The sequence below is a fragment of the Chinchilla lanigera genome, unplaced genomic scaffold (assembly GCF_000276665.1).
Source record: "Chinchilla lanigera isolate Chin_1 unplaced genomic scaffold, ChiLan1.0 scaffold00053, whole genome shotgun sequence".
Lineage (NCBI taxonomy): Eukaryota > Metazoa > Chordata > Mammalia > Rodentia > Chinchillidae > Chinchilla > Chinchilla lanigera.
Window position 1 is genome coordinate 3727235 of NW_004955454.1, and position 27406 is coordinate 3754640.

Here is a 27406-nt window from a genome sequence, read left to right on the forward strand (position 1 = left end):
ACCGGAGAAAAACCAAAAAAAAAAAAAAAAAGAAATTTAAGCATTTCTGTTTAAGAGAGAAGGGATACCACTGTCAAAGTTAACCAATGAGTGATTGAAAGATTTTTTTTTTTTTTCAGTGCCTCCCAAAATATCAAGGATGATAGAGATTTATCAGAAAAAGAGACTATAGGGCAAATAGGATGGATTTGAATAGACAACAGACAAGCAAACCTAAATGGTTTAAATATCTCTCTCTCTCTCTCTCTCTCTCTCTCTCTTATATAGATAGATATAGATATATATCTTCATCCTCACTAGTAAATCAAGAAAGGCAAATTTTAAAGACAGTGAAATACTACATTGCAGTCTTCAAATTGATAAAAATTAGAAAGTGAGATAATATTCAGAACTTGATGGAATTTTGGCAAATAGGAACACAGATGGTATGGTTGGTCCCAGTAATTCCATGCTTTGATAGGTTTCCCACTGGTCTACTTACATAGGACCTGTGCAAGGGTGTTCACTACAGCAGTGTTACCAGACTGAGAGTTGAAAGCACCCTGTTTATTACTAAGGGGTTTGACAAATACAATGAATATGTACTGTGGAATACTATGAAAAAGTAAAAAAGCAGCAATCCAAAAGTATATATTCATTGGCCCGTGGATTTTTTTTAAAGTAAGAAACAAGATGAAGTATGTATATATACTATTAATATAAAAGAAAAATACATAAAAATCACCCTTTATTTCTGAGATGTATACATATTCAAGAACATGTGAAGCATGCTAGAATAGGTACATATTGAAAGGTAAGTGAGTAATAAAATGTAAAAATAAAATGTAAAAGTAATTTTTAAAATGGGCTAAAAATGGGATATGCAGTAACTGTTAACACCCAGTCACTGCCCTCAAGAACTTCAGAGTCTCTTAGGAGGTTCAGATAATTTGTGGCTTTTCTGTGATGGAGAATTTTTTAAAAAAATATTCTGGCAAATAATCTTGGGATTTTCATATTTATATAAAACTCTACTATAGTGTTTTAAGGATTCATAATGTGTTGCAAGCTAGTTATTAGCTCTAGAGACCGGCTAGCGCTGTTAATTAGGGGAGAATTTTTAGCCTGCACATCTGTTCCCTCATCTTTGAAGTGATAGGTTGAAGCAAGTTGATCTCGAAACTTCTTCTCAGTCTCTCATTCCTAATTGTAAAGATCCATGATAGAATTTGCTTTATCGTGAGCAGCTTTATTTGACAGCTTTTGTCCATATAGATCTGTGTCATTTAGATCTGTGAAAATACAGCATGGTAGGAATTTTTGCAAACCATTTAAAGTCTTTCTTCTAAAGGTTCCATGATGGCATGCTTCCAGACCTATTTTTCTACCCTCAGGTATCATCTGAGAATCTAATAGCATTAGTAATTGCTATTTGGATTAGTATGTAACTTCATTAGCATAAGAAGAAAAGGAGTATCAGTACCCCAAGAAAGAAATTAAGAAAAGATGCAACTTAATGCCCAAGCATTTATCTTTAGTCATTATTTCTGTTATGGTTAGAAAAGTGATTAACAGCTTTTCATATGTACATAAAAATCACATACATATGTACATAAAACCCAACTAAAAGGAACTTTAGTAATAAGAAGCTCATCAGTTTATGAGAGGTCCTGAGGCAGGACACTTTTATGTATGTTAGTTAAGGGGCTCAGATATGCTATTAGAATGCAAGGTCCTCCCCTTTTACTGTTGATTCATCCTTTGTGTGGTGTCTTATTTGTAGACTCATTCTCTCAGCCTCAAAATGACTGTCCTGCTCCAAGTATTGCAGGAAAACAGGCATCAGGAAAAAGAGCTAACTCTCTTCCTGTGAAGTTTGTTTTGTTCTCAGTACTTGGGGCCTTAACACAGAGCTACATCCCCAACCTTTTTCATTTTTTTATTTTGAGACAGGGTCTCACTAAATCACTAAGTTGCCAAGACTAGGTTGGATTTTATGATCCTCCTGTCAGTCTCCCGGACTAGTGAGATTACAGTCTTGTGCCACTATGCCTCTCTTGATAGGAGTTTTTATTATGGGGAAAACCTTAACCAGAAGCCCCCTGGCAAATTTCTCATAATCATTATTGGCCATTGTGGGTCACAAGCTGATATCTTTTCTAGACACCTACCGTGTGACAGGAATCACAGCTGCATTCACCCCGAGGAGCCTGGTCATTTGCCTGAGTCTCTGGAGGGTAATCATTAGGACCAAATGAGGGTCCTACAAGCATAGGGAGATAGGAGACTGAGTTAGAAAGGGTGGTGGATAGGCATTGCCTAGAATTTGGTGTCTAACCTCATGGTGGATGGATAAGCAAGCTATGTTTTTATAAACCTTAGTTTTGACTAAGATTGACTCAGAATAATTTTTCTGTAAATATTTGATGAATAGGGGCTGGGGATTTAGCTCAGCGGCAAAAGCACCTGCCTGGCAAGCGCAAGGTCGTGAGTTCGGTTCCTGGTACCAGAGGAAAACAAAACAAAACAAAACAAAAAAAAAATTTGATGAATAAATTTGTTTTCTGGATCCTTTTCTGGAAATGGTTAATCCCCCGCCCCCCCCAAAAGTAGAATTGCATAACTCTTTGATAGCTTTAAGTGACTTGAGGAGGAATTTAGTTCTTTCTCCAAGTTGATAAAGTTTGAAAGTAGTAATTCCATTTGTGTAATTACTATGGGACAAGTTGGATGTAATGTTCGTTACTACAGTGATTCTTTGGCTTATCTGACAGAGTGTATATCTTTCCCTAGTCCCTTTTCACTGAGCACTTTTTAACAAGGACTGTATGGTAAGTTTGTTCCAAGGGGTTTTATTTTAGAGGACTAAGGGTTGGATTTTAATGGTGACACATGGACTGCAGATAGGCCTTAGTATAAGTGAGGTTGAGATTTGAAGCTATACCCCTGTGTAAATCCCAAGACTGCTGAAAAAGACTGGACTAGAAAAAAATCCCTTCTACCAGGATTAGTTAACAATGGGAGAGACTTATCTGGCTTTGAGTTGGGGCAGAAAGGACTCTCCATGCCTGTTTGAGTTTGAATAGACATCACTGTTCTCCAGGGACATACTTTGAACCTGGAACTTGGAGATTCCCACTGATAAAGCCCTATTTACAATGGATTTACAGCTCCAAATTAATCAGTTGTTGATTGTAATCTACCCTAAGCCTATATCACCAGTAAGAACAGATAAGAGTGATTAGATCCTTAGGAACATTGGGTAATAGAATGAGGCTCTAAATTAGATGATTAAAATAAAGTATGGACTGACTAGTAAGCACTCTCCAGAGCACTCTCTAGAATGAATGATCAGGTAGATCTTGTTGGATTGTTGTTTCAGTACAGTGCAGAGTAAAGCTGATGCAGTATGACTGAAGTAACACTGGCTGCTTAATATAGTATCTTTGAATCTTGGCCTTGTACTAGAAGTTTCATTTTATTTTATGTCATTTTATTTTATTTTAGGAATTTTAGGATTATTTTCCCTAGTTCTGTGAGGAATGCATAATCATGATGATTTGCTGTATTCTGTTTGCCGGTATCTTATGAAGATTTTTGCATCTGTGTTCATTAACGAGATTGGCCTGTAGTTCTCTTTTCTGGTTGAGTCCTTCTCTAGTTTTGATACTGAGACTGATGCTTTTTTTGAGGAATGAGTTTGAAAGTATTGCTTCCCTTTCAACTTCATTAAAGAATTTGAGGAGTAGTGGCATTAGATCTTCTCTCAAGTTCTTGTAGAATACAGCAGTGAATCTGTCAAGGCTTGGGTTTTCTTTGTTGTTAGTTTTTTTTTTTTTTCTTCCAATTTCATTGACTGATGCTGGAGTTTTTAAGAATTTTTCTGTCTTCTCGATTCAAGCTTTCGTAATTAATATGTATCTAGGAATCTGTCCATTTCCTCTGAGTTTTTCATCTTCTTAAGAGTTTAGTTTCTCAAAGTAAGTATTGATGGTTTTTTTTTTCTGGTACCGGGAATCGAACTCATGACCTCGCACTTGCCAAGCACACGCTGTGCCGCTGAGCTAAATCCCCAGCCCCTGGTATTGATGATCTTCTGGATTTTTGCAGGATCCTTTTGTGATTTTGCTCTTTTTATTCCTAGTTTCATGGATTTTTTTGATAAGGCTGGCTAAGGGTTTGTCTGTTTCATCTTTCAAAGAACCAGCTCTTTGATTCATTCTTTCTATTGTTTTGTTAGTCTCAATTACATTAATTTTTGCTTTGATTTTTATAGTTTTCTCCCTTGTATGTACCTTGGGTTTAACCTGTTCTTCTTTTTCTAGAAGCTTAAGCATCAACATTGGGTTATTTGAGTTTGCTCTGGTTTTCTAATGTGGGAATTTACTGCTATAAATTTCCCTCATAGTTGTGTGCTTTTATTGCGTTGTATAAGTTCTGCTGTCATAGTGACATTATTAATCGTACAAATTGTCGAGTTTCTTCTTTAATTTCTTCTTTAATGCAACCCATTGCTTGTTCAGGAAGGTGTTATTTAATGAAAGAAACAAATCATATCCAAAAGGAAGGACTGAGATGCAAGAAGGAATAATTGACAAAAGGACATTAATGTAATACGTAGTGCTTTGGTTTGTATCTAGATGCTCCCTGCCCAAACCTCATGCAGTCATGGGGTGGGCTTCTAGAGTATTTGATTGATTCATGGTCCAGTGCTGGGATTATGGGTGTGAGTGCTACACCCGCCCTGGAGCTGGTAGCTTGCATACCGTATAAGGGAGGGAAAGAGACTTGCTCTCTGCTCCTCGCTTTTTGCTTCTTGCTGCTTTTGGTATCGTCTGCTGCCTTGAAGTGTTGCCCCTGTGCCATTCCACCCTGCCTTGGAACCAGCTGATTATGGACTGAAACCTCTACAAACTGTGAGCTAAATAAACCTTTCCTTCTTTAACTTTGGGTGTCAGGTATTTTGTCTCAGCAATGAGAAAAAAAGTAATGAAGACATGTACAAAGTCTGAATAAAGTCCATATAAGAGTTTGGAACAGGCTTTACAGAACTCCAAATCAATTGAAGTGTGTTCAATAAAGATCAAGAATTTCAGAGAAAGATCATGTGTAGAAGAACTTATCTGTTGCTTCTGCTTGTTGGTAATGGCAGAGCAGGGGAAATTCCATATGTATGTCCTTTCTTTCTGTCCTGCCAAGGAGACCAGTATTAGAATGGAACGTTGGAGGGGGATGGTTTATGAAGTCCTTGAAGTAGAAGTGGTAATTAAAAAGAGCCAAAAAACTAGGTCATCTCAGAGTAATTTTATATTTCAATCAGCAGTTAGAGAGAAAAAGTAAATCTAATTCTTCTACAAGGCATGGTCAGCACTGTTTAAGTAAGGTGGACAAATACAAGCTGGAGAAGAAACTGGATTATAATAAGTTTCTTGTAGACTCTATTACCTGTCTAAATGTGACTCTTTCTTATATAATATCTTCATTAATGCACTAAATGGGAAAAACTGAGGATGGTGAGCAATCTGTGTTTTAGATGAGAAATTCAGCATCTTAAAAGATACATAGAGCACAGAGTAAATGGCCAGATCTAACAGGATAAATTTAATAGAGTAGATGTAAAAATATTTATTTTTTAAATCAGATTTTACTGGTACATATTATTTTATATTTTTATTTATTTATTTTTAGTACCAGGAATGGAACTCAGGGCCTTGCACTTGCCAGGCAGGTGCTGTGCCACTGAGCTACATCCGGGCTGTTGGTGCATTTTAGATATATATAATGATGATATTCATCATAGAGAATTTGTACCTGTACATGGTATAACTTCTTACCCCCATCCCCCTACCCTCTCTTTAGTCCCTCCTCCCCTCCTCATTTACAAAAGCTTTGTTTCCATGTTTTCCTCCTTTTCTTACAAAAGTGTTTATTATTCCTCCCTTGTCGATATACATTCAGTTTGCCCCAAAAAGAAAAACAAGCCATTCTACTTAAGTAACTCCTGCAAGTCTGTCAAGCCTCTTTACCTTTCCACACAAAAACCTTATCAAAGGTTATCTTTTTGAAAAGCACTGAATTCTGCATACAGTGACTTCAGGGACACTGCCACATCCCTCACAATGGATAGTTTGGAACAAAACTATTCTTGGAATAACACGATAGCCTGCATGTTACTTGAATGGCTTGTTGGGGAAAGAGTGTGTGGTGTATGGGATTAACCTTTGACCAGTGAATAAAATTACAGGAAAACATTTTAATTTATTTTTAAATTTCCTTGGCTGGGTATGGTGGTGCACATCTGTAATCCCAGGACTCAGAAGGTTGAGGCAGAAGGTTTGGTGCACGTTTGAGGCCAGCCTGGACTACATAATAAGTTTAAGTTCAGCCTGAACTACACAGTGAGACCCTGTCTCATAAAAAGTTAAGTTTTCTGCTTTAAGATAAAGTGTAACATTTTACTTATGCTTGTTGTGAAGTGTTGTTGGCAGCCTCTAGGAAGGAAATATGTTCTTCATCAGTACTGGCAGCGTTCAAATACTAGAGATGTCTTGTGTAGAAGAATCAGACTTTGGGTGCTAGATTGAATTGAGTGACATTTACGGGTTCTTTCAGAGCTGGAATTGTCCCTTTCTGTGTTTTTAACTAAGGGATTTTACATAGAGAAAGCTGTAGACTTAGTTCTGATATCAGAGTGAGGAAGTGTTACAAATGTTTTGGTTTAAAGGGGTCAAAGTTAGAAGAACTTGGGTAGTTAGTTGACCACCTTGCCTATCAAGTTTGCAGACACAGAATCGTCACATTTTTGTTGGGACTTTATAGCTGAATACAACTTATAGATAGTTTGTACAGCCATTACTTTTTTTCTTTTTGGTCTATTAAGAATTTTCAAGGGAAGATTGAGCAGATAATATATCCACTTTCTTTGGATTATAAATATTCAAAATCCATAGCCTGCCTTTTTTGTTTGTTTTTTGAAATGACGTATAGACATTGTGCAGATTGTAGAATGGCACCTTTGTACCTTGGCTGGTATATATAGCGTGTTCCTCTTGAACCATATGTGGGAATTTAGTTCCCATTGTGGAGTGTTAAAAGGGAGGAAACTTAAAGGACTATGGCAGTGGTGGCAAACCTATGGCGTCCATGCTACAGCAGGCTGTTTGCATCATTGAAAGCTCTAAAAGGTTTGCCATCACTGAACTGTGACGTTTAGAGGAGGGGGCTGTGCAAGGTTATTAAGAGTTAGAAGAGGTCACAGGTTAGACCATGGAATCCTGGTGGCTTTCTAACAGGAAGAGAAACCAAATCTGTCTCCCCCCTCCACCCCTGACTCACACACATGCACACATTCCTTGTAACCATATGATGCTTTGCTACCTTGGGACTCTGCCAGCAAGAAGGCGTCACCAGATGGAGCCCCACCATCTTGACCACTCAGGAGTTCAAATAGTAGTTTTTTGGTAACTACCCAGGCTCTAGTATTGTGTTATTAGCAACAGAAAACAAACTAATACATACTGTTTTGAAGTTTCTCTGAGCTCTCCATCTTTTTTGTCAGATATGAGACTTGTCAGATATGAGACAGTTCAATGCTTTTTATTGAAATAGGCTTTTAAGAAGGTTTACTTGTATCCAGTCTTTATGATATCAGTCTTTTGGTGTAACGTGTAGATAAGAAGTTAGACTTAGTGATCTTAGGCAAATCACTTAGTTTGGGCCTTGATATTCTCAATTTTAAAGGTTTTTGTTTGTTTGGTTTTGTTTTTTGGTGGTGTTTGGAATGCAACCCAGGATCTGCTGAGCAGGTACCCTACCACAGAGCTATAATAACAGTTCCTAAAAATTAGGAGTTTAAATTAGGTGATGTTACTTGCTGAAAGTTTTGATGATATATTGTAGAATATAGGAAAAATGAATGAAATAATTTAATAAAAACCACTGAACTTTAATAAAGGAAAGAACACTGAAACATGCATTTGGAGAATTAAAAATGGAGAATGTCACATTGTTAGAGCAAAGAGAATTATAGGAAACAAGTCACTTTTTCCATGCAGTTATTACTATTACTGTGTGTGTTTTTTTTTTTTTTTAAATCTTTTTGTTACAGGGTCTCACTATGCAGCTCAGGCTGGCCTTGAGCTCACTTTGTAGCCCAGCCTGGTCTCGAACTTGCAGCTATCCTCTTCCTCAGCTTCCTGAGTGCTGGGTTGACAGCTGTGTGTCACGATGCCTGGCTCTACTGTGCATTTTGATAGAACTATTTAGTGATGTGAAACAAAGCAAGGTTAAGATAATTAATAATTTGTTTTTGTTTTTTTTAAATCAGAAGCAACAGGCAAGAATAGCAGGATAGATACTTTTCTGTTCACCTGCATTGGTGGGGAAACCTTGTAGAGAAAAATCCTTCTACTTGTATTGATGTTGGCATAACTTGCTTGCCACAGACCTTGTTGCTTGGCAGACTAGGTGGATGCTGTTCCTCCACCTTAGTTGATGTGAATAAATAAGGTCTTATTCCTCCTGCCAGGAGTGGTTTTAGGTGATGACTGTGTCTCTTGCTAGTCTTTGAAGGGTTTTCCTGAATGTGTTTTTTGTGGTTTGTAAAATATGGACCTCATCCAAAATTATATACAAATTTAGTTCACTCCAAACCAGAAGATCAGGGTAGAATTTAGAGCAATTAATCTAGTAGTAGCAAAGTGGTTTCTGTGGTTGTTTTTATCTCCTATCTCCAGACCAGCATACTTAAATTCAGCATTGCACAAAAAAAAGGCAGACCAAGAAAAAGTGTACACAGGTGATTTGAATTAAATATGTAGTAAAGAAAAGATAATTTAGTAATTAGAGCATGGCCTCAGGTAATTTGTGTGCCTAATATTTATGATATAAAATATTTTTTATATCAATGCTACATTTCCAACCACTTTAACACCACAAGAATTCTCATTCTTTACCTGTTGCAGCCACCAATTCCTATGGGTCTCATACTTGACATAAAATAGTACGCAGATATTTCTGACTGGTTAGCACTAGCACATCTCTCAGGCCACTTGGCTGAGTCAGAGATCTAATGTTAAGAGTGCAGTTTGGGTATCTGAGTATGCTTGATAAGGAAGCAGCATTGTGAGGGCTCACAAATACTGCCATGCGAGATATTGGTACCACTGGAACATTTACAATTGAGGAGGGATGTTTTCCTGCTGTGTTAGGATCCCTGACCTACTGATAGAATGCTTTTAATTTTTCTGAAATTGATACTTAGAGAGAAGAACTGGGAAACAAGTAAATTAGTTAACATTTCTGTTGGGTTTAAATGTCTGGCCTTTTGTCTTTATGTAAAAAGTTAATAATGTATTTAGGGAATATTGGGTAAATTAAGTGTGTGTACGTGTGTGTTAAAGTTGAGTTGTTTTGCATTTTGCTTGTGACTATTTGGTTGGCCATTTTTGAGTAGGAATATATAATATAAAATATATTAGGATGTAGACATTAGATACAAATGATTGAGTTTATAATTTATTTTTAGGATCCCTGACATGACTTTTCTAAGACTTTGACCTCTTTAACTGTGTGGAAGGGTCAGTGGATTCATAAGCACCCTCTTTACTAACCATGACTGATGATCTGTAAAGGATTCAGTTAATAGGAACTAAATGTGATAGTGTCAAGTAGGATTAGTAGTGACGCAGACTGGCTGGAGCTACATCCCAGTGTCAAGCATCCTTGGTTTCTTTTGGCACGTCTAGCAGCCTGATTGTTGAATCCTATGTTCCATAAAGTCTTTTGGTTTTGTGGTGGCATCATTTTCTTGATTTTTTACTTTGTTCAGACATTTCTTTGTGTAGTAGAATGTTCCTAGTTTTTAACATGTAGATAAAGGAAAACACAAGGAGACTTAGACTTTTGCTATCTTTACATTTCAGAAAGGATTATCCAATAACTCAGTGCCATTCATGTAATTAATTGGATTTTAATCCTTGCTCTCGGGTCCCTTAATCCAGGCAGCAAAACTAGAAATTTTTAATGTAACATCTTTTAGATTCACTAGGCTTGACTTCTTATAATTCTGTTTGTCATTGAAACACTTATTTAGATTGTAGATACGTACATTTTCTTATTCCTTATCCCTAAGGAAAATACTAAATAGGCTAATACCTTGACATGTCATTAACCCTTAGTTTATATTTCACATAGGAGTCAAGGGAAGAACTCACTTGAGATCTCTGATTTCTTTCACTCTCATCTTTTGGTTTTTAGCATACAGACCCTATACATGTTTTGTTAGATTTATAACTAATTTTTTGGGAGTGACTGCAAGTAATAATAAATTTTGAAAATCAGAGTTTAAGATTGGTCCATATTTACATTTGGTCTATTTACAAAATAATCACATTTTTGAAACAAATGTAAATATGCCTCTACTTATCTTGGTGTTACTAAGAAATATATTAGGAATGTAAAATATAGGTGAAATAGTAACACTTTATTATGATGTACAAATGTTTTAAATTTTAACTGTCAAATTTACTAATATTTTTCTTTTATGGTATATCTTGTGTACATTTTAAAAAATCCTCTCATATCTCAATGATTATAAGTATTTTCCTATATTTCTTTATAAATGTTGTAAAGATTTGCATATCATATATAGATTTTTAATTCTCCTAGAATTAGTTTTTGTGTGTGCTACAAGAATCTTCTTCCCTTCTCTCAATGTGGTAAACAGTTACCTAAAAATGATGATTGAATACTCTCTTCCTTCACAGTATCTTGTCTTTTTAATCTATATATCTGTCCATATGTCTTTATCTCTGTGTCTGTGCCCCCTCTATCTCTCTCTGTCTGTATCATCTCTATCTCTATCTCTGTCCGTGTCTCTGTCTCTATCTCTATCTCTGTCTATCTATCTCTATCCTTCTGTCATCTCTATCTCTGTGTTTGGTACCTAACTTAGTATATGTGTGGTACTATAACAAATACCATAGACTGAGTAATTTATAAAGAGCAGAAATGTATTTTACCACAGTTCCAGAGACTGGGAAACTCAAGTTGCTGGCAGATTTGTTTGTCTGGTGAGAACTTCTGTCTGCTTCCAAGATAGTCTCTTACTGCAGCATCCTCTGGAGGGGGAGAAATGCTTTGCTCCAACCTAGTGGAAGGTAGAAGGGGAAGTGAACTTAAATTTGTATAAAGCCTCTTTCATGAGAGAGGAACTTTTATAGCCTAATTAATTACTCCTTAAAAGACTTACCTTTTAATACCATCACAGTGACAATGCCTGAATTTTGGAGGTGACACATTTAACATAATGGCACCTATCCTGTACATGGGGCTTTATAATATCAGAAAAGACCATTAGAGAATTTAGTGCTAGTCATATCTTTTTAGCAGTGTTATTAGTTTATTCCTACACCATTGCTGTGCTTTCTACGTTTGCTTTCCTTTTTTACCAAAAAGCTTTGCTTGCTTGTAATCCTAGCTATCCGGGAGACTGAAGCAGGAGAACTGCAAGTTTGAGGCCAGCCTAGGCAATTTGGTGAGGCCTTGTCTCAAAAATAAAAGCAAAAGGGCCTGGGAGTATACTTTAAAACTCCCTAGGTTCAATGTCTAGTACTACAAAAACAAAACAAAACAAAGCACTTCAAATTTTATTGATATAAAATAAATTGCACTTTTGAAGCGGACAGTTTTATAAATTTTAATGTTTGTACTGTTAAACCAATACCATAGTCAATGTAGTAAACAGCTATTACTCCTAAGGTTTTCTTGTACTTCTTCGTAATTGTTCCTACCCCTGAACACACATACTTATAAGCCAATCAGCAAAGAGTTTTTCAGAAATTTCAGTTATTTCAGTTTTTCAGTTATGTTCTTCTTACTATATTTGGGGGGAAAATATAATTTTTCACCTAAAGTATTTATAATATAAGTATTTATACTTATAAGTGTTTATAATATAATACTTATAAGTATTTATAATATAATACTTATAAGTATTTATAATAAGTATTTATAATATAATACTTATTAAGTATTATATTTAATACTTAATAAATACTTAAATTTGTATAAAGCCTCTTTCATGAGAGAGGAACTTTTATAGCCTAATTAATCACTCCTTAAAAGACTTACCTTTTAATACCATCACAGTGACAAGTATTTATAATATAATACTTATAAGTATTTATACTTATATAACAGACTTTTTTTGTTGTTGTTGTTGATTTGTTTTTTGAGACAGGGTGTCACTATGTAACTAAGGCTGGCTTTGAAATCACTATGTAGCCCAGGCTGGCCTAAACTCACAGTGATCCTCCTGCCTTAGCCTCCTAAGTGCTGGGATGACATGGTGTGCCACTACGCCCAGCTCTGGATTTACATATTTTAAATTAATAACTACTTAAGAAACTAGTTCTAATTTTAAATATATTCAAATAAAGGTATAGTTCATGTAAACAAATGCTCTTTTGGGCTTTGGTAATTTTGAGAGTGTTAAGGAGCCCTGAGACCAAAGACCCAGAGTTACATACTACATTTTCCAGTGGGTACTGTGAGGAAATATTCAGAGCACTGAGACACTTGAAGATCATCCAGGAACAGAACAGTTGCTCATGGGGGAGCTTCAAGTTTTACTTTCTGTTCCAACCTCAGGTTTTGTTGCTTTGAGATTGGTTCCTTCCTTCTGAGGTCTCATAAAAGCCCAGTCTTCTAGGTCACAGAAATAAGTAAAACAATAAGCAAGACAGGCTTGCTGTAAGATGCAGTCACTCCCAAGTTTATGAGCTTATTAAACTAGTATTTTTGACTGTCAAAAAGAAGAAAGCACTCTTTATGCCTGCTACATCACTTCCTCTAATTTACTTTCATGTTCTCTTTATACTACATTTTCCAGTAGGTTGTAACTTCTGCGAAAGACAGGGATTATTTTTGTTATCTTTGTATCTACAATGACTTGCCCAGTATAAACTTTCTGAAATAACAAATACGACCATGACTTTCTCCTACTTAAAGATCTTCACTGACTCCACTTTGCAAACAGGATAAAATTCAAGCACCTTTCTGGAAATCAAGGCCTTGTAATCTTTGGCTTATCTCTTGCCTTTCTTTGTTTCCTTTAAGCTGAGCAATACTAATTGAAGTTTTATAAACATACTATGCTGTTTCATCTCTGCATATTCTCAAATATTTTCTTTCCTCTTATTGGAATATCTGTGCCTTTCTCCTTGACTTCTGTTTTATTTCTAGTGATTTTTTACTTATTTCATCATTAAAAACCAATTCAGACACTACTTCTTTCAGCAGTCTTTCCTGACTTCTTGGACATACTGTTCAGGAGTATTCTCCACACCTGTCTACCACTTCTGTTCTTTTATGTTGGTATCATTTGGTATATAAGAAACAGTCATAATCTTTGGAGTCATTTCTAGACTTTGAGTTATAGTCATTTTACTTTCTAGTTTTATAATATGATGTAAATTATTTAATTTCTTTGAATCCTAGTTTTATTTATCCTTAAAGCAGGGATAACTCAACCTGTTTATAAGTCTTCATAACATATCTACTCTAAAGGAGCTATGTTCCTTTCTTTTCTATTAATCTTGTATGGAAATCTTAAATTCTCAGGTGGATGCTCTTCGATTGCGTTTAGAAGAGAAAGAAACCATGCTGAATAAAAAGACGAAACAAATTCAGGAGATGGCTGAGGAGAAGGGGACACAAGCTGGAGAGATACATGATCTGAAAGACATGCTGGATGTGAAGGAGCGGAAAGTTAATGTTCTTCAGAAGAAGGTAGGATGCTCTGGTGTTCTGAGCTCTGTGGCCCATTTTTTTTTTTTTTTTTAAATTTTAAAGATAAAAGAACGAAAACATATTAACAAACACACATTTACAAAATAACACAAAACAATACAAGCAACACAGAATTTCAGACAAGGTGATAGGAAATTAACAGTGGTTGTCTGTGGCCCATTTCTGACATGCCTCCTCATTTTTGCCACCAAAATTACATTAAATGCTATCACAATTAGTTTCTCATTCCCGTTTATGTTTTCACAATGAGTAATTGGAACTGTTTCCAAAAGGTAGGTTGTTAAAACTGTTCTGCATATCCAGTGTTTAAAATTTTACAGTAACCACTGTATCTTTCAGTAATATTTCTTGTGCTATTTCTGAAGATTATTAGTTTGACCTGCTATTCCTCTGTCTTTTATTGGAACTGCAGTGAATTAGTATATAGTGTATGGATCATCTATGTGATGAATAAGTTGACAGCTTTGAATAGAAAAACATCATCATCAAAGAATAAATGATAATAGATAAATAGAAAATAGAAAAACAACATCAATAGAAAAACAACATCATCACTGCTATAATTAACGTACAGTGTACATGTATTAAGGAAAAAAATTTTTCCCTTTTTACCATAGTCAGTTTTGGAAAGAGGCTAACTCAGAATAAGTAAGAAAACAACTAGTACTTGTCCCTGTTTTCGCTTAATAAAAGGGTGCCCTGCAGATAGCATTTATAAGAATGCTGTTATTGTTCATCTGTGTTGAGGTGATAGATTAGAAATATTTAATATTATCCCAGTTTATTTTCAACTTGTCACAATAGCCAGAGAATAAGTAATTTTCTTTGATGAACTTCAAATTCACCTTTCATATCCAGAAGATCATGCCCTGTATTTGCCTGTTAATTTGGGTTTTTATTTGTTTCTGCAAATAATTTTAAGAATTGATCACTTTCAATTTTTGTTTTGTTTTGTTTTGTTTTTTGTTTTTCTTCCGGTACTGGGAATTGAACTCATGACCTTGTGCTTGCCAGGCAGGTGCTGTGCCGCTGAGCTACATCCCCAGCCCCCCACTTTCAATATTGACTGACCATATCTTGTTAATGGATGCTAATTTATTGTTTGAAATTTTTAGAGATACTTATATCTTTCATTCATTCCCTACAACTGTTCACTTCCCTTTACCTTTTTCTTATGTAGTCTTTCACAAAGAGTCTACAGATATACAAATAAAAATTTATTCTTCATTCTGTTTATCTCTTTTCCTGTATTCTTCCAGATATATGCACAGTCTGTATACAGGCAAAAATGTGTGTGTGTGTGTGTGTACTTTAGCACTTATCTTGCCATTCTCTACTGGTTGTTCCTTTCCCTTTTTTTTTTTTAAAGCTATTTTGGAACTTCTTCCAAGGATTTCCTCATTTTTATTATTGATAGCATTGTACAGATGTACAATGTACAGTTTATTTTTCAAAGTTTCTAGTAGTTGACATGTATTTTGCTCAATTTTCTGCTTTTACCTAAAATAATGCTGCAATAAAATGGCTGTGTATATGTTTATATATATCTATATCTATATATATGAAATATATTTATAGGATTAACTCGAAGAACTAAAACTGTTCGGTGAAAGGGTATATGCTTATACTTTTGATGAATTTCTGCAGTGACCTTAAAGAAATTGCACCACCTTCTCCTACCATCAATGTATGAAAGTACCATTTACCTTACTCCATATCTATAAAATGTGTTGTCCAACTTTTTGCCAGTTTGGTAGATGAGAAAATCTATCAGCATTGTTATAGTTCTTTAGTTACAAGTAAAGTTCAACATATTTAAATGTAATTCAGATTGTTTATATTTCTTTTCTATAAATTATTAATATATTTTCTGTAAATTGTTACTTTTTATTGATTTGTAGAAGTTCTAATTTAATAATTAGCTCATTTAGTCTGCTGTGAATTCCAAATATTTTTTCATGGCTGGCTTTTGACACATTTGTGTGTGTGCATGTGCTCACATGTGAGTATGTATGCATATATGCATTCATGTATGTGTAGTAGGCATTCAGATTTTTAAAATATTTATAAAGTGAATATTTTAAGGCTTCTGGATATTTGGATATACTTCTAAAGTTCTATTTTAGAATTTTCCTTCTATGGATATGTCTTTATATCTGGTATCTCTGTTTTAATTTTTGGTCTTTAGAACATGCAATTAAAACTAATTCCTTACATGTTACTTTTAACCCCCAGTAATGTGGTAGCTGTTTTTGTTTCCCTAGTTTTTTCTACATGAAATTTAAGAGTTTACATTTCATCCTCCCACTCTCAATTCTGTCTTGTTTTGCATTGGGATTGCATCAGATTTATAGAATATAGTGTTATATTTTTCATTATCTCTTCCAACTGCAAGTTTTTTGTATATATGAAAACTTATGATTTCTGTAATATTTTGTGTTTAGTGCTACCATACTGAATTCTTTCAAGGTTTTTTCCAGTTGATTCTTTTGGCCTCTCTGTATACAATTTTATCAATTTCAAATAATACCTTGAATTTAATGTTTGTACCTCATTTTATTTATCTTTTCTTCTTGCGTTTACCTTTACATCTGAAACCATACTAAGTAATTACAGCAGTAGCAGACATATTAGTCTTATCCTTGATTTGAATGAGAATGTTTTTAGTTTTCTCTTGGTGAAGTATGATACTTGCTTTTAGGTTTGGTCTGTCTGTCTGTCTGTCTATGTATCTATCTATCATGTTAAGGAAACCAAGTAAATAAATTAAATGATTTTTTTAAAAATCAAGGATGGCTATGGTATTTTAATGGATGTCAAGTTCTTTTATTGTACTGGTCATTAATTGGTTCCGTGAGGCAGGAGAAATACCAAAAATGAGTATCTACCAAATTGTTTTGTCTGGGAAGTGTAGCAACACCGACAAGGCAGTTGATGCCAAAAAATTCTAACTTGTGTGTCCAGTACCAAGTGAATGACAAGCAGAAACAATTTTGACATCAAAATGGTGTCCAGTACCAAGCTGAATGAGTTTCAAAGCTGTTGAGTACCAAAGTATGGCTATATTATATTTGGAAAATATATGTATTTAACTTTTAAATTCTAGGTAAGTATTTCTTTTAAAGAACTAACAAATGGCAATGTGTTGTTTAGAAAACTAACTAGTTTTTAGAAGTATCCAAGTATACAAAGTGAGATTCAATCTCCATTTTCAATCCTTTGACTATCTCAGTATACTGTTAGAGTTGTTAACTATTATTAGTTCTTTGTGCCTCTTTTCATAAAGCTTTAGTGTATGTGCAAGCATACACGCTGTATACTGTACACCTTTTTTGAAGAATTGGAATCATAATTTTGATTTATTTAAAAATAAATATTTTAATATCTTGTTATATAGCTTTATTTCATTTGAAAAATGTCTGCATGTTTGCTTTGTCATACTTGCATTGTGGTTTAATTAATTAATACCATACAGTTTTGCATGTAGATGTTTGTAAGATTTTTTCTTGTTTATTTTTTATAAAGATATAGCACATTATGATATAAATACATCTAATTTATAATTTCATATTGTGTGCATCTAAATAATTGATAGATACTGAATTATCCTACAAAAATCTTATACTTGTTTATTATACTCTTTTTGCATAGCTTCATTAATTTGTTGTCAACCCTTTTAAAATTATTACTTTCTTGCTAGATAATTTAAAATACCTATATTCTTGCTTACTAGTTAAAGTTGAATTTATAGTGAATATCTTTTCATTCAGTTTTTCTTTCTTTGGGGAGCTACATATTCATTATATTCTCCCACATTTTTCCATTAGATGATATTTTTTCCTTGCTGATTTTTAGGAATTCTTTCTCATGTAAGTAAATTGCTATACATATCCATCTATATACTTATCTATCTATCTACAGATATATATCCATATATCTGTGTCTACATCTGTCTATCAATCATATTTTTCTTTTTTTTACTTTACAGTATTTATTTTGAAGCTTGTATGGCCAACTTTAGTAGTCCTTTTCTTTATTTATCCTCAATTTTACATCCTATTCAGAAAGTACTTAAGCATCCCAGGGTTATTAAAATTATATTTACATACTTTCTCATGGTGATTTTTTTTTTTTTCCACTACTGAAATGACAGCCCAGGGCCTTATACATGCTAGGCAGCTGCTCTACCACTGAGATATATATCCCAGCTCTCTTCTACTTCTCTTTTCTTTTCTTTTCTTTTTTTTTTTTTTTTTGGTTTTTCTCCAGTACCGGGAACCGGACTCACGACCTTGCGCTTGCCAGGCAGGCGCTTTGCTGCTGAGCTAAATCCCCAGCCCCTCTCTTCTACTTTTAAAGTTTCTTGTTTCTTTACAACTAAAAATTGGCTTATAAAATTTATATATTGCCATGATTTATGTTTTTACTTTTTGCCAGCCAGTTGTTACTATAATATTATTTAAAATGTACCTTTTATCTTCAAATTGAGATGCCCAATTAAATTATTGTATCATCTTTGGTCTGTTTCTGGATTCTGGTCTGTTCCATTCATCTGTGTCTGTGTCTGTGACAAGATCAAGGGGCTTCAACTGTTATAGTTTCATATATATTTTCACAATTAAGAGATTGTCCTCCTATATTAATGTTCTTTTTGGAAGAACTTGTGATGTTTCTCACTTGTTTTGTTTTCCCGATGAACTTTAGTATCATTTTGTTAAATTCCCCTCTTTGAAAAAATAATTTTATCATTATTTTATTGGATGTAATATGTCAGAATCAAATGAAGAAAGTGTTTCTGTATAAAGGGAATGATCAGCTTGGAAATCATTGCCTATGAATTAGGTAAAATGAGTATTGAGAATTGACCATTGAAGAGAGAAAAGTGATAGTTATTAGTAACTTTGATTACAAAGTTTCATGGAATGGGAAAAAGACATTGTTTGTGCCTACTTTTCCTGTAATTGTCTGTTATTTAAAGCAATATATTTAATTTTCTGTATTCAGCAAATTTTAAAGTGAAGCCATATTTATAAAAGCAATCTCAAAGAACAGTGGAACAAAGTAATGAGCCTAGACATTAACCCATGTAACCTCACTGAATTAATCTTCTACAAAGGTGCTAAGGATATGCATTGTAGGAAAGACAGTTTTTAAAATAATTGGGAAAATCAGATTATCTGCATGCAGCATAATGTGAATCTATATTCCTATCTCTAACCATATATTAAAAACAAGTCAAAGTCAATTGTAACCCTTAATTTAAGACCTGAAACTATGATGGTACTACAAGAATACATAGGGGGAATGCTTCAGCAAATTGAAAAGGACAAGAACTTTTGGGATAAGAGTTCAGTGCATAAAAATAAAGAGAAAATGAGCAAGTGGAATTTCATTAAAAAAAAACAAACAAAAAACCTTCCACACAGCAAAGGAAACAAATAGGGGAGTGAAGAGACAATCTACAAAGTCAGAAAGTATATTTGCAAATTATACACCCTGAATACACAAGGAATTCAAATGACTCAATTGCAAAAACCATAAAATAATCCAATTTAAAAATATAGAGAGGGGTTCTAGGGGCTTAATTCATTGGTAGAGTTGTTGCCTAACATGTGCAAGGTCCTGGATTTGACCCTTAAGTGGGAGTAATAGATCAGTAAGTACATAAAACATGATCCAAATCACTAATGATCAGGAGAATTCAAATTCAGACTACAGTGAGCTATCACTTTAGTTACTGTGGCTGGTTTTTTAAAAAAAGCACTATAACAAGTGCTGGCAAGGATATGGAGAAAAGGGAACCTTTGCACACTGTTGGAAAAAATGTAAATTAGTAGAGCCATTATGGAAAACAGCATGGAACTTTATTTCAGTTAAAACAAGGACTATCATATGATTAAATAGTCCCAGTCCTGGGTATATAGCCAAAGCAAATGAAGTCAGTCTGTTAAAGAGATGAGTGTATCTGTTTATTGCATGGGTAAGAAATGTATACAATGTAAGTATCCAGTAATTGAAGAATGCATAAAGAAAATGTGATATATATATATATATATGTATATATAAAATGGAGTACTATTTAGCCATAAAAAGATGTAGTCCTGTCATTTGTGATAAAATGGATGGAACTGGAAGCTTTAAAGACAGATTTACTGTGATTTGAACATTACAGTTTATATGCATTTATCAAAACATTTCATTTAGTACCCAATGTACATGTATAATTTTTATGTACTAGGAATCAATGAAAACAGGCTCAGGTGCAGGCACACATGCTAGCCCAGGTAGGACCAGCCAGTATAGGTGTGGGCGCTGGCTGGCAGGCATACCAGAGATAGCAGGCCTGATAGTGGGTGCACGTGCCTGCAGGGGGCACCAATAAAACGGGTGGGCAGGCAGGACCAGCAGCATGGAAAAGTCCGAAGCCGCAGTGAGAATATGAGCCAGCAGTTGCTAAGTTAGCTGAACCAGCTTTGTGCTCTGGCACACAGACAGGTGGAATAGAAGCAGGCAGAGCCACCATTCTGTATCAAAGGGCTCTGGGAGAACTTAAGCAACAAAAGAGCAGCCTTAGCCCCCATATCCAGAGTATATAGAAGCATATTTTGTTATGTAGGTGTTTGTTACATTTTTCATAGTTTTTCTTTTATTTGAATATTCATAATATAATTATATACAAAAAACCATATACGTATCTTTCAATATAGATATATTTCTGGAAAAGGAGTTTTCTTTTTTTTTTGAATTTTCTAAATTATATCCTTAAATCAGAACTACCTACTTGTAGAAATTTATTTATATATTTGGAACAGTGTTAGATACACATGTATTCTCATTAAAATGCAGTCATTCATTTGATTTTTTTTTTTTTTCCTATAGAGTCTCTGACTTACTCAGCTAAGGTCCAGCGTGACCAGTTATGATGAATGAATGCATTTATTCCTCGGCAGTGCACATCAGTTTTGGAGAGTTTTTATCCTCCATCCCTTTTTTTCCTGCTTCTGCTGCTGCTGCTTTTTCTTCTTTACAGGAGTGGGTATCAAAACCAGATACTTATATCTTTTCTTTTACCAGAATTTGAATCCTGAATCTCAGTTTGCTGATTGAGATTACCTTGGGGCCATATTGACCAAATTGTATTTTTCATTTCCATGAATACTTCTTAGATGAATCTTGGTATTTGGTAGCCCTAAATTTTTATTTTCCTAAGTAGCCTTCAAATTTTATTTCCCTAATCTCACCTCTCATTGTTTTTATTTTCCTTGGTTAATTTTTCTTAGGACTGTTATACATTTAGACTTATCTTTCTTAAATACTTGTCTGGATGATAAGAATGGGGTTAATGTGCTATTCTAACCCCTTAGTTGGCTACTCTCTGACACCCATTAATCTGCACTTTTTTCATGTGTGGAATATAAATAGTAGCTACTACAACGGGGTTCTTGTTAAGTGATGTACTGTGTATGAAAGCACCATGGAACATATAAAATAGTATCTATTGTGAATACAAGGTATAATTCTCATAATTGTAATTTATTAAACTCAGCCCAATACTGTGAATTTAAAATCTTTGAGAGTTTTGAATCTTGATAGGATTATTCAGTCTATTGCCTTCAGTTCATATTTTATACCTATTAATGAGAATATTCTTGGTACTTTTAAGTGATAAAGTATTGGTCTTTAAAAAGACTTTTATAATGTTTTATCAAATTTTGGTTTTGGTAAGCTTGTTACCAGGTAGCCTGCTTCTAAAAGTGGCTCGCCATCTAAACAGTAGTAGGTTCTGGGTTGCTTACCTCTCCCTCTGGAGTCAGATTCTAGGTTCTTCTCCTCTTGAACAAAGAATTGAACAAAATGAGCAAAAAGCATTGGCCAAGTTTATTTGAGAAAGTAAAAGTGAAAAGTAGGGGAGAAACTGGCTCTGCAGAGCGAGCTTAGGCTGAGTAAAGAGAAAAAGAGGGTAAAAGCAAAAATAAAAGTATACAGGGAGTTATGATGGCACGGTGTGTCTTTTATATTATCCAAATCTGGAAACCCATGAGAACTTCTCTATATGAGTCCTGTGGTGCTGGGATCCCAAGTTTCGGGTTGGCCTCACGTGCAGGCCACTGTATTGAAAATGTACTGGAGTTCTCAGAAGTCCACATCCAGGGCTTCGGGAACTGTTCTGTGCATGTGTCTAGGATCTTATAATTAATAGGTCATGCTACTTCCCCAGCTAGCTTTGCCACACCCTAATCTCCCATTTCAAGCCAAGTTTGTCTGCAATTGTAGCATTTTTATAAATCCACGTTCCCATCCATGTGTCCTTCATTCAGACTCTTGTAAATCTGTCCTAAAAATCTGATTCAGTAACAAAAACCTCTCTGTAAAATTCCTTTTTAAAGTGATACCTGAATGGCAAGTTATACATGTACTTGACTATTTGGCGCTTTTCCAGGATTACCAGCCACATGGATTTCTTAGCCTTCTAAGCTATGTGTGTATTTGTATGCCCTACAACAGACTTTCTTTTTTCCTCTTTTCTTTTTTCCTTACTAACTGCATTTATAGTTGCCCTGTTAAAAATATTCTCTGGGAGTCTTCCCAGTTTTCCTAATCTTTCTAAATTGTTCACATTCGTTCATGGATCATCATAGACCTTTCCTCTAATGCTTCCATAGGAATTGTGCTAAGTAGAAGGATGAATAGATTTAGTTTGTGCTCTCAAGAGCCCAGATATGTGGATGTGAATAAAGTTACTATAGAATAAATAGTAAAGAGCTTGATTTGACCTTGAGTAAGGGCGATTGAGGAAGTCTGAGTTCCTGAATATTAAAAGATGAATGAAAATGTGCCTGGCAGATAGGGAAGAGGCTAGGACATTTAACAATAAGGAAGGGTGTTCCTTTGTGGTGTCTCATGCCCTGAAATTTCACTTCTATTCTGGACATATTTTATAATATATACTCTCAAAAATTTAAAACTCTGCCTATGAACATCTTTTCTTTATTACTGTGAATTTTGAAATTATCTGGTCTTTAGAAAAATTATATCTAGTTTTTACAATTCAATCAGTATGGTCATCTTTATTGTGCTTTTAGTTGGTTTAGGAAGCAAATAAAATTCAATTTTTCTTTCTTCTAACCCTGATAGTCTCAGCCAAAAGCATCAGAAATTTATCTGCAGTGGAATATTACAGTTCAACTTTTTAGGTGGAACTCTAGGTATCCTTGGAGAGATGGCTTAATTGCATATAACACTTAACTAACTTAGCTGCTTGATTAGACATGTAGTCCATGAGGAAGAAGAATATGGTGACTTTCACTTCATCCTTGTCTTTTGGAATCCACACACTCTAATCATTTCTTTTGTAAATACTGTTTATATTTAATTGTATAAATATTTTAAATCAAATATTAAATAAATATTAAATATTAATCAAATTAAGGAATGATTAAATTATTTAAGGAATAATTAAAAATTTTTTTCCTTAGGATGGTGATAGATAGCCCTGGTAATAGCTAGGTTATGAGTCCTCTGAATGAGCCACTACTACCAACCATAGTCTTCTAGCTTTCTAGGTAGGATCCATATTTGTATGCCCCAGAATAAGCCAGATTTAGAGAATGTAGTGGAACAGTGCAGATGGCCAGGTGTTATGGTTTGTGTCTGGATGTACCTGCAAAGCCTCATGCAGTCATAGGGTGGGTTTCTAGAGTTTATGACTGATTCATGGTGCTGGAATTATGAGTGTGAGTGCTACATCCACCCTGGGGCGGGTAGTTTACATACAAATATAAGGGAGGGAAAGAGGCTGCTTGCTGCTGCTCCCCCCTTTTTGTTCTTGCTGCTTTTGCTGTTTTCCCACTACCATGAACTGTTGTCCTTTGCCATGTGCCACTCTGCCTTGGAGCCAGCTGAGTATGGACTGAAACCTCTACAAACTGTGAGCTAAATAAACCTTTCCTTCCTTAATTTTAGGTGTCAGGTATTTTGTCTCAACAATGAGAGAAAGTAACCAAGACAGTAGGCATGCTGTACCAGGAGTAATACTGGACTCCTCCTTCCCAGGGTTCTCCCTTATGGTTTGAAGTAGTTTTGCATTACAGTACTTTTTTTGTTTTTATAATAAATCACTGACCTGGAAAATGTATTGAGCATTTGAGTCTGAACTGTATTCAGAATCTCTGTTAAGATTGTAAAACTTCTCACTTGCTTGATTATAAATGATAATATAGTCTAGAGTTTAATTTGCTTATGCATATGCTGCCAGTGAGTTCTTTCTATACTTCTGGAGCTTGTTTATTTTACCTTCTGTCATGGTTACTTTTCTCTTGTTGCTGAGACAAAATACCCAACGCCCAAAATGAAGGAAGGAAAGGTTTATTTCGCTTACAGTTTGTGGAGGTTTCAGTCCATACTTGGCTGGCTCCGAGGCAGAAGATAGCAAAGCAACAAGAGCAAAGGGGGAATGGCAGCCGAACAGCAAAGCAGCCAGAGCAAAAGGGAGGAATGGCAGCAAGCAGCCTCTTTCTCTGCCTTACTTTGTAAACAGGCTACCCCCACCTAAGGGGCGTGTAGCTCTCACATAATCTCTATGCCCTCCTCTTCCACAGGCTCAGGATGTATACAAAGTAAGCACCCTGGCTTCCTGCTGAATCACTTAGCCAAACCTCTAGACTCCCCAAGTTGACACAATGTATCAACCATAACACCTTCCTTGCTTCTCCAGTTTCCTAGATTTTGAAATTTAGAGTTTTAGATTTAACAGTAGCAACAAGCTGACTGATAACTAGTATTAGAAGAGTGTTTTTGTTGTAGGTTATTTCTGTAAGTCTCTTTTTTATATTTAGTAGAAAGAACAGATAAATTATTGTATTCTATTTATTTTCTGTGAAGTTTTGGGTAAGGCAATTGTTAATTTCTTTAATTTTCCATATCATAAAATGGAAAAACACATTTTTCATTAAGGTCATTACTTATTATTTTAGAGAAAATATTTTTCTTCTAAAGGTACTGTTTAAAGTAAGGATCAATCCTGATCTTTTCTAACTATTGCTATTTTGACGTTTCAGCCAGCTACTAACCAAGCAGAATTAGGAGATTAAGTCAGGCCCTGTTGAAGTTTAAATCTGAATTAATTTTCTTAAGCATTAGAATTTTTCTCTATTATTTTTCTTTTCTTGTATATATAGTTGTTCACTGGCATATACTTTAAAGATTTGGTTGATGGGGAAATTTGTAGTCAGATTCTTAAAATATTTTACAGGAAAAACAATAAGTGCAGTCTGGTTGATGATGATATTTTTACTGTTAGCTAAGGAAATATACTCCAAGTGAATTCACTTCATGCTGTATTGGCCCACTTTTGTAAGTAAAGTCTGATGTAACTTCCAGTATGTCAACAGATTGCTGTTTTTAAATAATACTGATCTTATAGAAGTGACATTTTATTATAAAGAATTATTCCCTAAGACTAGAGAGCCTCTTACTTTACCTTGTCATAAAATAAACCTTTAAATTGTGATATATCCCATAGCACCATCTCTTCTACAGTACTTACAGACACACCACTCTTGAAAAAACAAAATAACCCCCCAAAAACCCAAACACAAAAAAATTCCTCATTTCTATATTCTGATAACCTAGAAATAATAAAACTCAGATATTAATGATTAAACAGCAATAGGATTATTTTCTGATAGATAGAGAAAAATCTGTTGTTGCACTATTACTATCTTTATTGATATAGGTGAAATATAACCCAACCTGCTAGATGTCAGATTTGCGTTCTTGTCCCCCAGAATTGAAGAATAAGTTCCAAGGAACAACAGAGGTTAAGAATACAAAAGGTGTATTGAGAGATAGCTCCTGAGAGGCAGGAGGGGGGCCTGAGAGTGGGTTGCCTTGAGGCCCTTTGTCAGGTGTAATTTATACAGCAAAGTCACAGTGTGAGTACAATGTAGGTCACACTACAAGCAGCCTGTAGGATTACAAGTACAGCCGCTTACCTAATATTGATCCAGTCCAGAAGGGAAACAACTCATGGAGCTAGGATACATGGAAAGAACAGAGGTATTTTGGGGAAGGGATGGGTCCGGTAGATCTTGTCACCCACCCACATGGGTGACTAATGCCTATTTGGACTTAATAGAATAGGTCAGTGGTGGTGAACCTGTGGCATGTGTGCCAGAGCAGGCTATTTGTTATTATTGAAAGCTCTAAAAAGATTTTCTGTCGCTGGTCTAGGTGCTACTAATTATAACATAATCTCAACTTACTGTTTTTCCTTAGGAAAATGATGTAGGCCTGGTTGTGATATCTTTATCTTTGGCCTGGCCTTCTTCAGATGCACCTCCAGCCATAATTCTGATGTAGTTTTCCTACTAAGTTCCTTGAGAGCCCAGTTCCTCTCTGACTATATATTTATTTCTATCTAACCTAGCTGCCTATAATATTAGTGTAAACAGTCATTTTCTTTTCCTCTCTTCTTTACTTAGGAAATCGTCTACTTGGGTAGTTGCTCTCTGACTTTTGTGCTATCACGTGAGGGTATTTTGAGTTAGATGATCGACTACCAAGAAGACTTCTTCATTTACCTATATTTAAAGAATGCTCCTTGGTGTTTGTTTTCCTGCTGTCTTTTTCCATGAGGCTTTTGCACATGTTCTGGACACTTGGCAGCATAGTCACAGTAATTATGTGGAAGCTGGCTTCCAGAGACAGATACTAGAAGCAGAAGCTTCTTGGTTGGTTAAGGGCAGTGGCTTGAAAGTAGCAGAGGTCACTTCTTTATTCTGTAGCTCTTGGTAATTATGACTATGATTCATGGATTGTCCAAACTGGATTTCTCCTTTTAGTGGGTGTTATGGCTTGTGTTTAGATGTGCCCCCAAAGCCTTATGTGGTCATAGGCCGCTAGATCTAGAGTGTGTGATGCTGAAATTGATACGGTGCAATGCTAGGATAAAGGGTGCTAGGAACAAGGGTGTGAGTGCTATCTGCCCTAAGTAGTCTGGATAACATACGAGAGACAGAAAGAGCTGTGGTCACCCCTTGTTGCTTTGCTATCTTCTGCCTGTTACAAACTGTTTCTCATCTGTGATGCGTGTCTGCCATGCCATATCTTGGAATCAGCTGATTATGGTCTGAAACCTCTAAAACTGTGAGCTGAATAAACCTTTCTTTCCTCCTTTAACTTTGGGTGTTGGGTATTTTATCTCAGCAATGACAAAAGTAAGACAGTGGGGGAGTGGGAAAATCACATTATAGAAGAGCAGGTGAGGTGGGAGACAGCTTTTAAACCATTTTTGAAAAAAATACCTGCTTCAGTTGAATAAAATCTTGGATAAGGGATTGAAGATGGAGATGAGATATTTTGTGTGGAGTGGGTAAAATTCTTATCCCCCTTTTTGTTGGTTTATAGTGTTGTAGCCTTCTTAATCAGAACAGAAGAGGATTTTTTTGTTCTATTTAATGTTTCAATATGTACTTTATAATATTTTTATTATTCATCTATTGCTTCCAACAGAAGCCACTCCAAACGAGAAAGGATGCTGAGCAGTTTAGAATTATTTTACCCAATTTAGGAATTACCATAGGGTATCAAAATAATTCAAAGGAGTAGGCACAGA

At 35.1% G+C, this 27406-nt stretch overlaps 1 protein-coding gene across 13 annotated transcripts in view; it reads left to right on the plus strand.

The window, feature by feature from the left end:
• Positions 1-27406, plus strand: part of Erc1 (ELKS/RAB6-interacting/CAST family member 1) — a 451367-nt gene that overhangs the window by 142325 nt on the left and 281636 nt on the right. For all 13 annotated transcript variants that reach the window (XM_013520186.1, XM_013520192.1, XM_005395949.2 and 10 more), the window contains one exon: positions 13603-13770. In XM_013520186.1, the coding sequence (XP_013375640.1) occupies positions 13603-13770 (168 nt within the window). The remainder of the gene's footprint in view (positions 1-13602; positions 13771-27406) is intronic.